This window comes from Erithacus rubecula (assembly GCF_903797595.1).
Source record: "Erithacus rubecula genome assembly, chromosome: 4".
NCBI classification, from domain to species: Eukaryota; Metazoa; Chordata; class Aves; order Passeriformes; family Muscicapidae; genus Erithacus; species Erithacus rubecula.
In genome coordinates, this window is record NC_136686.1 from 50029902 (window position 1) to 50046075 (window position 16174).

Here is a 16174-nt window from a genome sequence, read left to right on the forward strand (position 1 = left end):
CAGCCTGGAGAAGAGAAGGTTCAAGAGAGACCTTATTGCAATTTTTCAGTACTAAAAGGTCCTTTATGAAAAGGATAAAGACAAATATTTTTTCAGGGACTGTTGTGATAGAGCAAGGGGTAATGATTTTATACTGAAAAAGGGTAAATTTAGAATAGGTACAAGGAAGTTATTTTACAGAGAGGCTGGTGAAACACTGGCACAGGTTGCTGTGCTCATTTCACCTGGGGTAAAGGTAATTTTCTTCACAGTGGCTGCAAAGGGCTGTGTTGTTGTGGGTCCCATGCCTGGAAACATTGAGGTTCAGGCTGGATGCACCTCTATGTAGAATCACAGAATCACACAATGTCCTGAGTTGAAAGGGACCCGTAAGGATCATCAAGTCCAGCTCCTGGCTGTACACAGGGCAATCTCAAAAATCACTTGGTCTAGCTGAAGATGTCCCTGCTCATTGCAGAGATATGGACTAGATGACCTTTAAAGGGCTCTTCCAACCCAAAGTATTCTGATTATATGATTCTATAATTTTCAAGACTGCTTTTGCTCTGAAGTGCAATCCTAATAATAAAGCTTCCCAGTCCATACTTAAGTATAAAAATTAAATACTTAAGTATTTTGATGTTTTCTTTCAATTATCTTTTTTTTTTCCTCAATGAACTTTTTCCATCAAACAGCAGAAGGAGCATCCTTGTCACAGCCACTCTTATGGACTTCACCTGAAATCTCATCTCTTAGCTGTGTCTCAGTTCAGACAGGTTCTGCAGTCCCTATGTCATCTGGCAATCAAGAAAACACAGAAACATTCAGTGTGTTTCCAGCTCATTATTCTATTCATTTATTTCTATTAAAAATAAATTAAAAATTATGGCACAAAGACTTGATCTCTGATAAACATCCCTTTATGAATATAAATTTCATTTATTTTCAACATACAATAATGAAGCAATTATGTCTGTAAACCAAGTCTTGAGCTGAGGTAAGAAAGCTTTTTTAAAATCAGTGGAGCTGGGACCTACCTTACACATCTTTGGACTGAAATTTAAGGCAGAATATTGCAAAAACTGTGAAGCAACACTCTTGTTACTTGCATAGTGGGTCAACATCAGGAAAATGCTAGTACCCCAAGTAATTTCCTCTGCAGAATAAATCTTCAGACCGTATTTTTCCAACTGTACAATATTTAAATTTATTCCCTTTCATATTGCCAGTTCGTGTGAACTGTGTTTTTAGAAGATTTTCCTTATGGTTCTGTGTGCAGTGTTAAAAGACTTAAAAGAGGACCTGGCATGAATGTTACAGGGAGGTCATATTACAATCTCACATTGTCTTAATTTCCATTCCAGAGGCTGTCATGTTTAAAACTGCAGAACCAAATATTCCCAAGACCTTTTTTCAAGTCAGGGAAAAACATTAAAACTAAACCAAAACAAAAAAGTAGCTAAATTATTAAAGAAATGTTATCATTCAAATTGAAATAGAGAACACTTCCAAGAGAAGAATTGAAAAATTATCACCATATATCTCTTTTTAGTATAAAAGGGATTTTTAAAAATCCAAATTTTTTCTGACTTTCAGACTCCCTTGCCATATGAAATCCAGAGCATAATGTGTTTTTATGCATCTTGAAAAGAATTGCCTTTGAGTATATGGCTGCTGCTGAGAAGCACCTTTGAACCTGCCAGTGAAAGAACCCTTTCTTTGTGTGACACTTAGTGAATACTAAGTTATGATAGCATTTTTACATCTCGAGCCATCAGGGGTTCTGAACAGTGTGAAATCCAATATATCCCTTTTATCCTTTGTTCTTTTTATCGATGATATCACAGCTGGTATCTCAAGGTGGTGGATAAGAGTCTGAATCTAATGAGTAGCTTGCTGCTGGTACATATAATGAGCTGATCAGTGAACAAGGGGAGTGGTTAATGCTTGAAGGCCGTGGCTTTCTTAATTGCATTTAGGCAACTGAATGTGAGGGACATCAAGACTCTGCAGTGCTGACATTGTTTACTGAGGGCTGGAATAAGAAGCCCTGTCCAGCCAATGAAGAATAATAAAGTAATTCAGTAAACACAATCCTGGTCATCTGGGTGGGAAATGCAAGTTTTAGGAAGCCAAGGAGAAGATTTTCTCAACAATATATGCTGTTTGTCTGTGGAGTAGAAATCTTTGAATGCTGGAATAAGAAAGCAAACTGGTTCCTATAACAGTGATTTGCAGTGAGGAAACTTCTTGTCCCTGTCCACAGAGCAAACAGCAGCATATATGGGCTGCCAGTCTGGTGCTTTTAAAAGCCCAGCACTATGTCTGCATCAAACATCCAGAGTGGATAACTGACACACAAACTGCAGGAAATATTACTTGGTTTGTGTTTGTTACTCAGTGCCTTACATATTAATGTGCTCAGTTTATGTAGCAAATGATGCTACTCCTGCTTTATGCTCATCAATTCCTTGGAAGTTTGAGACTGAATCAAAAGGATGCTCTTTCTCATTGATTCATTTTTACAAATGCCAAAGTCCCTTCGTTTTGCATGCACCTCTAATGACACTTCAGCTGATTTTGTGCTTGTAAAAGCTAATTGAAATCAAGTGAATATGCTGACTAGAGGTAAGAAAGGGTTAAAATCAGTTTTCCTCGTTGCATTAACTCTTCATTGTAAGGGAAAGAAAAAAACCTGTTATTATCTTAAAGCTGTGAAACTGAATTAGCTGTGAAACTGAATGCTAAGGGTTTTACACATACAGCATTTAGAGAAAAGCTGCTTGTATGGGATTATATGTTCTCCTACAAGTGGCAGAGGCTAGGCAAGATTTGGACATTTGCAATATTGTTCGTGTTTAGCAGGGGAATAAGGCTACTGCTAAAAAAAATGGAAAACTAGCATTCTCATTTTACTTTTTCATTACACTAGAAATCTGACATGGTAGTATCTTGGAACTAGATTTCAAAAGCTACTGCTGCTGTTATCTAGGAAGATACCAAGTGTATTGAAATATTACTGACTGGAGGGTGGTTTTGCCAGTGTCCCTTGTAGAGTCTTGCTCCTATGAGAGTAAAAGCTTGTTTTAAATATACTTTTTAATGGCCTTTACCATATGCATCTCAACAGGACTTACTTTAATTCACACCTGTTTACTTTCCTTTATTTCCTGCATCTTTAAGTACAAACCTCAAAAAAAATCCACTGTCACTAAAGCTATTGTTTCTTGAGACTTAATGAAGGGAAGGGGGAGATGTTGACTCTCTGTCTTGTATACCCCATTCCCATCTGTAAACACATTTAACTCTTGAAAGAGCACAGGAGGAAACCTAAAAAGCTTTCTGCTGTTCTAGTAAGTTAAGTTGATTTACAAGGAAAAGTGCCAGAGCCTCAGTGGCAGAGAGTGAGAGGCTGTGTGGCCAGAAATACAGAGCAGCAAAGAGTAGGGAGAAGCAGGAAAAGAAAGAGCAGAAAAGCAGGCAGCAAGATGTTTTCCTCTTTGCAACAATCATTTTACCTGTCCAGGGAGGCACAGCACTCACAGGCTGGGTAATCTGGGCAACTTGCACATTTTCCCCAGAGAAACGTGTGGCATCTTTTCAGTCTGTTTTCTTCTGGGCTTGTTCTCAAGTGCATCTCCATATGTTTCTTTGCAAGCCCAGGCTCTCCTTATGGTGTTGAACCACCAAGATGTGTCTCAAGGTTTTGCATCTATTTGGGAAAATTGGTTTTATTCAGTGACTGTGCATCATGCTAGAGATTGATGGGGGCTAAAACAAGTTTAGTGTCTGAGGCAGCTGGTCTCTGCTTCATCAGTAAGAGAGTATGACTATCAGACTTGATTTCTTGGCTGAGAAAAGCTGTACATCAAGATGACAGTTCAAGACAAAAAGGAAGACAAAAGTAAGGAAACTGAGAAGAATGAAGAAACACAGTGGAATTAACTTGAGCAAAGGGTAACATTTTATTAAGTGTTAACTTCCTATTTAGTTCAAGCATGAGTGATGATTATGGAAAGTCCCAAATGTCCTGGAAACAGCCTACAAAGGCAGCTGTCTTCCTTTAATTTTGCAACTGGCAGAGGTCCCATGCCAGCTGATGCCCACCCTACTGACACCCGTGCAGAGTCTATACCTTCCATCTCTGACTTGGAATGCTCCAGGAGGACATGATTTTTTATTTAATCTTTAAACAGTTGTATGTGTTATTGAGGTTAGTCAAAGAACTTTGTACTTGAATGTTTTGATAGTGCCTGAGTGACAAAAATATATTTGCAGAGTAGTCATTCTCTGCACACGGACAAATGTCAGGTTTTTCCACAGAGGAAAAATAAAATTTTCTCTCAGCATCATTCAGGGGTTAAGTATAGGCTGTATATATTACTCACACAACTCCATTGAACTTTATACAGAAGGTTAGTTTTCCTTCCTAAAGGACACTAAATATCCTTGAAACAGAGAAATGTCTAAATATGTTTGCTGTTCATCTTTCAGTGACTCTGTACAACTGCTCCTACGGACGAAGCGACTGCAGCTTGTGCCTTGCTGCCCGGCCTGAGTATAAGTGTGTGTGGTGTGAAGAAGATGGCAAGCCCAGCAAGTGTGTGTATGAGAAACTCTGTCACACTCCCCCCACAGACACGTGTCCTCCTCCAGAAATCACTCGTGTAAGATTGCTTCTTTCCTCTCCCTACCACTGTAATATTTTTCAGGAGAATGCAGCCAGGCACGCTCATACTGAATTTCCTGGGGTGTTAAGTATGCTTCTGAAATAGCTGAAAGGAAATAATGTCAGTAGTGATGTGTGTGAGAGATTTGTAAAGACTCAAAATAAGAGACTGAATGGAGTCTTTGAGCCTCCTTGTTTTTCAAGCCTTGTCCTTGCTGTATCAGAAGCCAGGGTAGCAATGCACACTTGAAACATGGCATTTGATTGCATGATGCATTCTTAGCATGAATTTTTTCTCTCATGAAGTCTTTTCTACCTGAAATGAGTCTGTAAGATAGGTTCACTGTTCCTGGAATTACAAGTACATAACAAGTTCATTGACAGGCTTCAAGCTAGTCTTTTAAATAGTATTTAATAAGGCACCAGATTGTTTCTGCATCACAAAATGTTTTCCAGGTGTCAGTGATATTTTTCAGTCCACACCAGCATCAAACCCAAGGCTGTAGGAGGTTGAGAGTTGTAACAGGGATGTTTCACTCAGTAGGAGCTGTGTCTGAAACCTGTGGCTCAAACTGGTAGAGACACTGCATCTCTGGAGACTGAGCAGTTAGAGGTGCAGTGTGCCTGCTGGCAGACCTGCAGGACACTGGGGAAGGTTGGCCATGAGGGTAAATCTATGAAGAAATAGCTGCTAAACAGTTAACATCTGCCAAGGAAGGTAAATACCCTAGAAGCTCAACAGAATGTGTGGAGAAGAATACTTGTGTAATACCTGTGCCCAGGTAAACTTGATTTGAGAAAAAAGAAAAATTAAGAAAAAATGTGTTTTCACCTGGGATACTGTTTCTACATTATTGGATTAAAGTGGATTTAAAAAAAAAAAAAAAACAATAAAATATATTCGGTTTTTCAGACCTTAAATTAGCCTCAGATATAAACATAACATTTGGAAACAGCTAGACAAACAGCTGAGTAATTTTTCAGCTAGTTTGTTTATGGGTTGAGTGCAAAGGGACAGCCAGTGGGCTGGGCAGCAGCAGAGGCAGCCACATCACTGTGCTCAGACTTGCTTAGACCTGAGAGACTGATTATGATGAGCAGGCATTGAAGTGCAACCTCACTCTTCTTGATGGCAAACCTGCAGCCCTCCACAGCTGAAGACCTGAAAAGGTCTTGCTGGAGGTGCTCCAAGCATTATGTAGGAAAACAGGTTAGTCTCCCAAAAAATATTCTGAATTGAGGTGCCTGTTAGAGCCATACTTTAGTCAGAGCAGTCCACTGCAACTGCACAGTCTTCTCTGTCCTCATTTTATTTGCAAATTACTCAATTAGCATCAGCCCATGCTGCAGCACCCTACCATGATGAGATGCAGTAAGGAAAATCAAGGGACTGGAGGAACTTTTGAAGACACTTTGTGGGGCAGCACTGTGTGTTAGGGGGCACTGCTCTGCTGTGAACCTAAAGGGATAAAATCACAACAAAATGCTGGAAAAGCTCTGTGGAAGGATTGTGAGAAGAGTGCAATCCATTTGCTTTTCAAAATCACAGTACTTCTGTGGAGGAAGCAAACTTAAGCAAATAAATAGTTTTGTACATAACATTCTGCCAGAGGAGACATGAAATCTTCAGCTGTTGAATACTAGCTCTGAGCTAACAGATGATTAATTAACATTAAAAAGTTGCATAGCACGTTTTTTTGTTTGTCCTGTAAGAAACATCTGCCTTTCAAATGTTGGTAAGTCAAAGTAGCTTTAAATAATGTAGAAGAACAACATAGTCACTGCAGTATTTAATTTTGCTTTTTTTTTCTCTCCTGTCCTTTATGCAAACACAGATTGAGCCAAAAACTGGACCACTAAGTGGTGGAATTCTTTTGACCATAATGGGATCTAATTTGGGAATAAAGGCAGAAGATGTAAAAAGTATAACAGTGGCAGACAATGAATGTCTTTTTAAAGAGGAGTTCTACTCTGTTTCCACAAGGTAATTGATGGATGCTTTTCACAAGACTTTAGAAGAAAAAAGGAATCTGTGCATTTTCAAGAAAATATGATCTTCTTGTGGTTACAAAAGTTTACCATTTGAAGAACTATTGCTATATTTCATAGTAACATGTCTGACTCTTTATTTAAAATTGCTATAGATTGTAATACAGCAACAAATTTACAGTGGTGTACTACCATCCTGCTTGTGATTGAAGTTTTTTCCTTACTTGATTGAAAAGCTTTCATAAACTATTGCTGCACATATATCAAAACTATTTGTTTTTAAATTTCAGGCATTCTATATGTGCATCTAGTCGTTAAAACTGCTAAATCTGAACCACAGTGAAGCCAAGCATACAAGATTTATGGGAAAGTAGGCAAAACAAGAGGAAGCTTAAATCTGTTTAGTCCAGCCACAGTTTCTTGCCTGGGGACAGGGAGGGAGCCCAGAGCTTGGGTTTAGCTGTAGATGACTAAGATTCATCTCAAAGCCAACAAGTCCATGGATGTTGAATTGCCTAAGCAGGTTGGTAGATGTTTTGCAGGTTACTTGTCACACTCTTAAGCAGTGCCCAAAACTAAAACAGAATGCCTAAATTCTTCTAGGTAGGTATCTAGGTGTTTACTACAGATTATATCAAGCTTCTAATTTCAAGAGGGAAATACCCTTTCAATATTAGTTGATGAAAAGCATAGCAGGAAGGTTTAGTAGTAATATTAAGAGTAATTACATATTTTAGGCAGCATGATTTTTCTTTCATTCACTTTTGAAATCTGCAATTGAAACCTTGCCTTTCTTTCCCTTCCTATAATTGAAAGTGTAACATAATAATTTTTTGCTATTCCTGTGGCATGTTTTGAAAGTGACTTTGAAGATACCTAAGTGATTTTTTTTTTAGCTTTTGAAAAATATTTAACTTTAGTCAATGTGTAGATCAGGCATTTAGAAGCTTCCCAGGCCTGAAGGAACTGAAGAAGGTAAAGAATAGCTATTTATTTCTTACTGCTTCCCAATTTTATTGCCATCAGTCCTGCATTTACCAATGTACTTCCAATCAGTCATCTTTCCCCATTCCCTTTTTTCAGTGTTTGCAAAAGCTGCACTGAATTGCAACATAGCCTTACAAGAATTTCCCCATCCTCTTGGCTTTTTCCAAAGCTTTTTGATATTTTTAAATACATGGAAGGGAGCCAGAAATGGAGATCACTGGTTCCTTGTATCATAGCAACATTACTGGTTTCCTAAGTTCTGGCAGTGTAGTAATGGGTGAGAACAAATGCAACTTACATCATGCCATTTATCAACAAATTAGTGGGTTTTGAAGGATGTCCCCAACTAGGGAAGCCTTAAAAAAGAAGTTGTCAAAAATCTTCAAATAGGTATCTTTAATTTTCTGTATTTGTCTTCCTCTGTTCTTTTGTTTCATTATTACCCTTTTTATATAAAAATAAATTTAAAAATAATAAAAGATGCTTTGTCTTGCTCCCCTATCCTTCTGCGGTTAAAAGCTAGTCTTTTTAAAAGACAGTGGCTCCCATGCACAGCACGATTTAAGACACTTAAGGGTGCTTTCTGCTCTGTGGTGATTTAATTGTTGGCCTTGGAGAAGTCATTCTTTGTAGTTTTCCATTAGTAATGTGGGGGAAGGGAGGCAGTGCCAGCGCTGTGGAGGGGAGGGAACTTTTCCAATTAGAATCGCTGCTCCGATGTTTCCCCCACAGCCCCGGCCCCCGACTGCTCTCCCTGCTTGACATATGGTAAAAATTCCTCCAAAGGCACCGTTTCCTGTTTCTGCCTGACATGAAGATACAACTTCCAAGAATACAGTAGAGAGATGATGAGGAACAGGCTCAGGCAGCCATACACATGCCAGGACATGCAAGAATTCAGAGAATTTTGTCCATTTGCCAGCACCCAGGGAAAAAAAAGTCTGGAGTGATCTGCAGAGGGACTTGACAATCCTTTTATTATAAGTCCTGATTTAAGTACATTATACCCAGTAATTTGGAGTCGTTTAGGGGTTTTTTTGCAGCTTTGGGTTTCTTTAAGCAGTCATGCACTGCTTAAGGAAGAATAGCAATAATCCTGGAGGGAAAGAGTGACAGAAATGAGCAGTGGTCCTCAGGGTGTGGCTTATATGAAACTGTCTGAGCAGGCTGTGAGCACTATATACCTCCTTATCTAACTGTATTTTCAGCTCTCCATTAAGCATTTGTCCCAGCTTTCAAGTGTGTCAAATCCTTATTGCCTTTTCATGCTTTCATTCTGTGGTTTACCTGTCTGAAATAAAAATTTAAGCATCCTAGCTATCACTCAGCAGCAGTGTTAGTTCTAAGGCAGCATTTCCTTGACCTCTGATTTGGTATGTGTTATCTGTGAATTTATTTTCAGAGAACAGTAATTCTGAAGGATTTTGATCATAGGTGTGAAAAGGCAGTAGTTTGAAGCTGGCAGGCAGCAAGATGCACAACAAAATTCTCAGCAGTAGAAATACACCAAATTTTAAGATAGCTGATGGTCGGATGTTTGCATCAAGGAGTTCCGGATTCTTTGTGGGTTTGGGTTTTTTTTAACATCACTGTAAATTTTGTGTTGAGTTGTAGATGTTCAGCTGACTTATGGGCTGAATTTGAGTCGTCTGGAGGAGGCACTTCTACTAACACACTGCTAAAGACTGCTAAAGAACTGTGTGCAGTGCTGGGTACAGTGCTCAGGTTTCAGTTTTACCAAAACCTTTAGATAGATGAGTAAACTATTCTTGGGTGGTTTTTCTGGTAATCTGAGACAGTGCTGGATTATATAGTATAGGATAAAGCCAAGTTGGTGCTCTTGCTGGCAGTATGTGGGGTAGCTCACATACACTGCATTGATACTGCAGCTGTTACTTCTAATAGATAAGCTTACATTCTTTCTTTTTAGGATTGTGTGTCAGGTTGGACCAATGAATGAACTACAACAAGGTCAAATTGAAGTTAACATCAATGGAAAATTAGGAAAATCACCAAGTGAAGTCTTGTTTACATACCAGGTAAGTGCATTTTTTTCAGAGATCTGTTTTCTACTTTGTGTATGACAGTTAAGTACAGAATTGGTTGTCTTTGTCTTACTGTTTCATCAATAGCACTGTCATTGGAAAATATTAGAAAACATTTAATTCCAGTATTTCTATATACAAAAGATGTGCCAAAAATCAATTCTGATCAATAGACTGAGAATCTCAAAATAAGATGGTGTTGTTTGTCATCCAATTTAAAAAGATGTGGTAAAAAACAACTGGAATAGACTCATTCACTAGTGACATATCTCTTAAATATCACTATTAAATAAAAAAGTCAACACTGCAACAAAAATTAGGTATTCTCTAGACACATGGTGCACTATTTTAATCACGATATTTAGTCTAGGCAATTTTCTTAATTAGAAGAATGGATGCAGAGCAGCTGAAGAATAAGTAATGAAGGTACATTAATTTCTTTAATAATTTATTTCATTCAAAAGTATGACACGCAGAGCCACAGACAGCGTGATGTGTGTTAATATTACTTACGTGCTTTGTTTTCAGTGTGACTGTGAAAGAGAATTTCATTTCTGTGTTAATTGCTTTGCTCTAAACGTGGCCCTAGCTTATAGCTGGTCTAGCCTGTGATTTTTCAGCAAGTAGCTTTGTCTGTATCTATGAGATCTTCAAATTTTATAAGATCGTATGATAGTTCAGAGGTTTAAATAATATCATTCCCCATACTGATACTTAAAATTACACCTATAAACTATAAAACTATAAAACATAATTTGTGTTAGGCTCTTATCTTCTCCCTTACTTAAACTTCTGTCTCATTAATTCTTGATGTCTCATGAGAAGTAAAGGAAAGGAGTCAGCTGTAAGCAGTGGAATAAGTCAAGAATGACATTTAACTGAGAAGAGGATATTAATGTTTTCACAAAGCAGGCTAGAAGTGGGTTTTCTATAATTTCCAAGCAAAGACCTCCTCTCTCAAAAAAAAAAAAAAAAAACCACTGCTGCAAAAAAAACCCTACCCTTTTTGTTTGAATATGTCATCTGTTCCTTTGTGAAATGTGAGTTATGATCTTAACCAGGGAACAATTATATAATATTCCATGCGTGCTTGTGGTCTCTAGGACAAAGAGTATGACAGTAAGCCCTACATGATATTTTGACATTAGTCCATTGGGTGTGTTCTGCATCAGTTCTCCTATCCTTCTGTGTATAAAGATTTTCCCATTATTTTCATGGAAAGCACATGAAGCTATTATGGTCTGGGTTGAAATGTTGCTTGAACCATGTAGGCTTTGAAGCCTGTCTTTGGACTTGTTCTGGTGTGATTCCCTGCTCAGCCCACCTGAGAGGGACATAAGGAGCCAATACTTTTGGCCACTTCAGGGAGAGATTCTTAGCTGCCTATCAATGAGGTGCTAGGAGAAATAACTGTGCACAAGCATCAATTAGTTGGATGTTTTCCTGCAAGTCCAAGACTCCCTGTGTGTCCGTCTCTGCCTGCACTGAGGTTGAAAAATCAGATGCCTAAGCCAACTGCTAATAAACAGCATTTCTATTTACTGCAAAAGTCTTTCCATGTAGACCCTATTTACAATATGGAATGCATTGACAAGTAATACAATTCACACCTTAAAACTGGTGATATTGGTTTCTAGTTTCATTTCTCTTAATTCCACAAGAAAATGAAGCCAACTTGGAACTGTAATAGGACTGAAGTCAGTGTCACATTGATGCGCACCTCTACAAGTGTGAGATGAATGCTTTGGCATGAGAACAGACAGTCAGAGCAGACAGTTGCATCAGCTAATGTTGGCTTGAAAGCTGCAATCTTGTTTCAGTGTTTTTTTCAGACAGTTCTTTGGTGACTTCTTTCAGCAGACATGCAAAATCTGTGCTTTGTGTAAAACCTCTCCTACTCAATATATACAAAGGAAAGAAAATAATCTTCTTTCCAAGTGCTCTCCAAAAATATATTTTCTCTTATGTATTTTCCTGTTTCTTTGGCTCATGGAAGGGCTACCCTTCTTCTGGTAAATACTACTGTTTTTACTGTGAGGTCTGACCACCTGAAGCTTCATGTTTAACAGTGACTGTTGTAAGTGCAGTGTGTGGCATGACAGGGCAGAAGTGCACAAGGAGACACTGGAGATGCTCATCCTGGTGTGTCTGTGTACAGCAGAGGTATCACCATGCACACCACTGTCTCAGCCTTGTACATGCAATTAGTATCTACCACCAATAGCACTTACCAAGTAGATTGGGTATGAGAAAGGATTTATTTATGTGATGAGAGTGGTGACTGCCCCATTATTGGAACAGTTCAAGTCAGGTTGGATGGGGATTTGAGCAACCTGATCTATGGAGAGATATCCCTGCTCATGGTAGGGGTGTGGGAGACTAGGTGACCACTGAAGGTCTCTTCCATTCCAAACCATTCAGTTATTCTGTAAGTACTACTATGTTTGGCTCTTGTTGATACCCAGTCTGAACAGTGTGATTTATTTTTTAAAGGTGGATTGATGAGAATCAATAGTCAGAACAACTTGGGGCTTAGACTCATGCTTCTTTCCTGTCTGCCAGCACAGAGCATTTCTGAACTGACAAATGTGCAAGACCTTCATGAAATGGGTCAAAAATCCAGTTAAAAGGGAAGTCATGGTTTCAATTTAAAATCATTTCTGAACTAAAATGCCTTAGTCCATGAGTGTCTGTGCTGTACAGTAAATACCTATATTTGCTGCACAACAGGAGAAGAAAGCTTTATGTCTCCCTACCCATCACAATTTTTCTATCCAGCCTGAGTTCAGTTCAAGTACAGTCTCAGTGAAATTAGATTCTGATAACCCAGTCATCCTCTGCTGACATTTCTATTGTTTCACTCTAAGCAGGCTCAGGCAATAACCATTCTCCTGTTTAGTGAAATAGAAACGAACTTATGCTAAATTTTCATATCCAGCTATGCAGTACATCTGGAGCACTGACAGCTTGGCTGGTCTCTGAGCAGGTGGAGCAGCAACATGGCTAAAGGCCAGTCCTGTTTTTCCATTTGTTGTTAACTTTATCTGATTTTCTTGTTACTATGGTGGTGAGAAGCAGTCTCAAAGGAAGGAGCTAAGCTTTTCCAATATGTATGGCCCAGATTTGCTGATCCCAGACAAGTGCTGATTCTTTTCTCAGAACATTTCTTCTTTAGACTCAAGGCACCAGGACAAGAGCTTGCAGCTGGTGCTGACATCTCCAGCATTTGTTTGTTGGAACAATTTTGTGAGGTTTAGGCTGTGCAGGTAAAAATTACTGCATGGTTTCAGAAAGCTCAAATAATTCTAAGATGCTGAAATTAGAGGTAGAACTCTGCAAAAGTGTAATATGCTTCTGAGATGCTGAAGGCAGTTTAGGAACTGGCTTGGGAAAAATGACTTCTTGTAAACCAGGATGTTTGTTTACCTGAATGAGATGAATGACCAAAAAGAGGAAGAAGGGAGGATAAATTAGAGCCTGACCTGAAAACATGAACATCACTATTGACCATACTGGAAATTTGAATGTGAAATAAACAACACAATTACATTTAACAGGCTGCACTCTTCCACCTTAATCTCCCAAACTTGGCAGTTTCCTCTTACCTGCATCCATCCCTGCTTTGTTTCTTGATATTTGAAGCAATTGCATTGGGAGCTTTCACCAGATCAGTGCCTCAATTTTCCGTGGAGGGTTTCAACTCACTCCTTTCTTTTTCTTCCTGAGATGTTGCTTCAACACATTCATTTTACACTGCAGCTGGGGGCTTTGGGTGGGGTTTTTTTTGCAGGGAAGATTACATGCTTGTTGCCACTATGATTAATGCTGATAAACCACACATCCACAGAAGTTTGGAATTGCTTCCAGAGGTTCTTATTTTATTCTTAAGTCCTGCAGTACATCTTGTTTGTGTGTCAGTCCGCATAGGGACTCCTGGATAGCTGAGTGGTTTAGTGAAGTTGGCCCTTATTCTTGTGAATATGATTAGTTTTAACTCTCTGTCATCTCAGCCATGCATTTAAATACATGTCCCACCATCCAGTACTCATGATTCTGCTCAAGATTTGCCAGTAAACACTGGATGTATGAGTGCAGACTTTACAGTCATGCATGCTTCTATTTCTCCATCAAACCTATCAGAAATGCTCTGTGGTCTTTTCAGAAAATCCTGTGGTGTTTGCCTCATGATCAAAAGATGCTGCTTTCAGTCCAATGAATAAGTAGTACCAGCCCTTTGCTTAAGTGTGTCCTCCACAGCAGCCAGCACACAATGTACATTGCCAGGCAAATGCTCTGCCTGAGCACCTGGAGTCCTGGGAAGCATTTGATCAACTCACATGGTATAAGGTTTGGACAAAGCAGTCTCAGAAAGGCAGGACTCAGCTCATCTCTGCTGCTGCAGAAGCCCAGGAAATGACTTGTGTCATGGATGCTGTGACGAGGTGAGCCAGGGGGTCAGGTCAGCCACTGCGGTGAGCACCAGGCTGCCAAGAATGCACAGTGGAAATTCTCTGGTTGAGTATCCTGTGAGTGGGTGGTTTGTCTGAAGAAACAAGAAACAGGCTCCTCTGAGTCTGAGAAAGGAGGGAAGTTGATGGGGGAAGAAAGATCCTAATGGCTTGAGTTCCCCAGTCAGAGGTTTAATTTAGCTCCTGTGGTTACCTTTGTAGTCCATGAAATGACATTTTGACCTTCAAGAAGCTGGCTGGTGTTTGCAGCACTTCATGGGCTATGCCTTTTTTGTGTGTGCGTGCATAATAAGCAAGAGTTGGCAGAATAATTTGGCTTTCAGTGTGAAGCAGATCATTTTGGTAAAAAATTACTTCTTCAAGAGCCAGAACTTACTGCAGTTGGAACCAGGAGGAGGAGAGGGAAGAGTTACTTGTGAAGGAAAGATGGATGCAATAAAGGCAAAGCAACATGGCCTGTACATTTGTGAAAGTCTTATCCACATCTGTGTGCACTGTCATCAGGTCTTGGAAACAGCATCCCTGTTCTTTGCTTGTGTGGGAGCACAAGATCCCATTCCTACTTGTGAAGAAGTGCACTTGCATCAAAGGCAAACCCCCCAGTGGAGCTCAGTGTCTACAGGAGCCAACAGAAGGGAGCTTAGGTGGCTTTGCCATTTGCTGCCCATCATGTCCATTTGAACACCTCCATCTGTTGCTGGCTTCCCCTTGTGCTGCAGCTGGCATCTCTCAGCATCACAGGGACATACTCTGACACCATCCTCTTTTTCCCTTCCCAGTTGCCTCTCTGCTGGTGATCTGGCACAGCTGTGGTTTTTCCAGCATCTCCCTCTGAAGCACAGACTTCATGCCAAAGTTTCTGTGCATCTCTGCTAGGCTCCTCTCCTCTGTTGCTGTCCAACTGTTAGTGAATTTTTGGCCCCTCTTGTGATCCACCAGTAGCCTCCTTGGTGATTCATTGTTTCTCTCTTTGATTTTCTGCATTAGTGAAGGGATCAAGGGCAACCAGTTTTATCTCAGTGGTGTGGTTCATGGGCTAGAAACTGCTTACCACAGATGGATACCATAGTAGACAGTATCCCTTATTTACAGAGTCATGTCCAGGAATTCTTCTGGGAAAGGGAAACTTTGTATAGATGAGGTTGTGCTTGACGGCAGACAAATGGAAAAGCAGAGAAATGGATAAAGAAGACATGCAGAACTTTGGTGATGCTCCATGGGTGTGCACTCCTCTCATTCTTGGATAGTGTGCAAGGAACCAGAAGTGAGTTGGCTGGACATGACAGTGCAAACCAGGAAAGCTGCAGAGCAAACAAAATGAGTGAAAAAGAACATTAATTGGTCTGGAAAATCCAATCCCAGATGCAAGATGGGTGACTGAAAAATAGGTTGGGGAAAGGGTTCTCCTTTATGCCTCCATATCTTTAATTGCAAAGAAAATTGTGTAAAACCAGGAAACAAAAAAAAAATGGGAAAACCCCCACTGCTAGCTAGGTAAAAGATAGGCTTTGATTTGACACCAGCAGACTACAGAGATCTAAAATGCTAGCAGTTCTCTCAGAGAATTTTCAGACTAAAATAGTATTTTTTTACTAAAAGAGAAGTAAAAAAAAAAAAAAGAAGAAATAAGAGATCACCTTCCTAACTGTGCAAAAAGACTAATTGCTACTCATAAAATATTAAAGATTAAAAGTTCATTCTAGATTAATAAACAGGATGAAAAATTTAAAAGCTAAAAGTGAATGCTCAGAGCATCCACAGTAGCTGTGTAAAAGCAGCAGACATGTACACTGCTAATAAGCAAGTTCATGTCTAAATGTGATTATAAGTGGAACAGACATGGAGATAATTTACCCTCTAGCACACAGAAAGCATGAAACTACAATGAAAAATACATCTGCATTTCTGTGAACAGATTTTTAAGTAAGGGGCAAAAGATACAAACAAAGCAAGCAGAGATTTCTGGCTCTGATGAAGAAAACGGGACACTGGAAAATGGCCTGAATGTGAAGTCATATATATATACTTGGGCCAGT

General features: G+C 39.4%; 1 protein-coding gene across 4 annotated transcripts in view; it reads left to right on the plus strand.

Moving 5' to 3' along the window:
- The window catches only part of PLXNB2 (plexin B2), a 250109-nt gene that overhangs the window by 194124 nt on the left and 39811 nt on the right, over positions 1-16174 (plus strand). For all 4 annotated transcript variants that reach the window (XM_079305134.1, XM_079305133.1, XM_079305136.1 and 1 more), the window contains 3 exons: positions 4474-4646; positions 6484-6632; positions 9555-9663. In XM_079305134.1, the coding sequence (XP_079161260.1) occupies positions 4474-4646; positions 6484-6632; positions 9555-9663 (431 nt within the window). The remainder of the gene's footprint in view (positions 1-4473; positions 4647-6483; positions 6633-9554; positions 9664-16174) is intronic.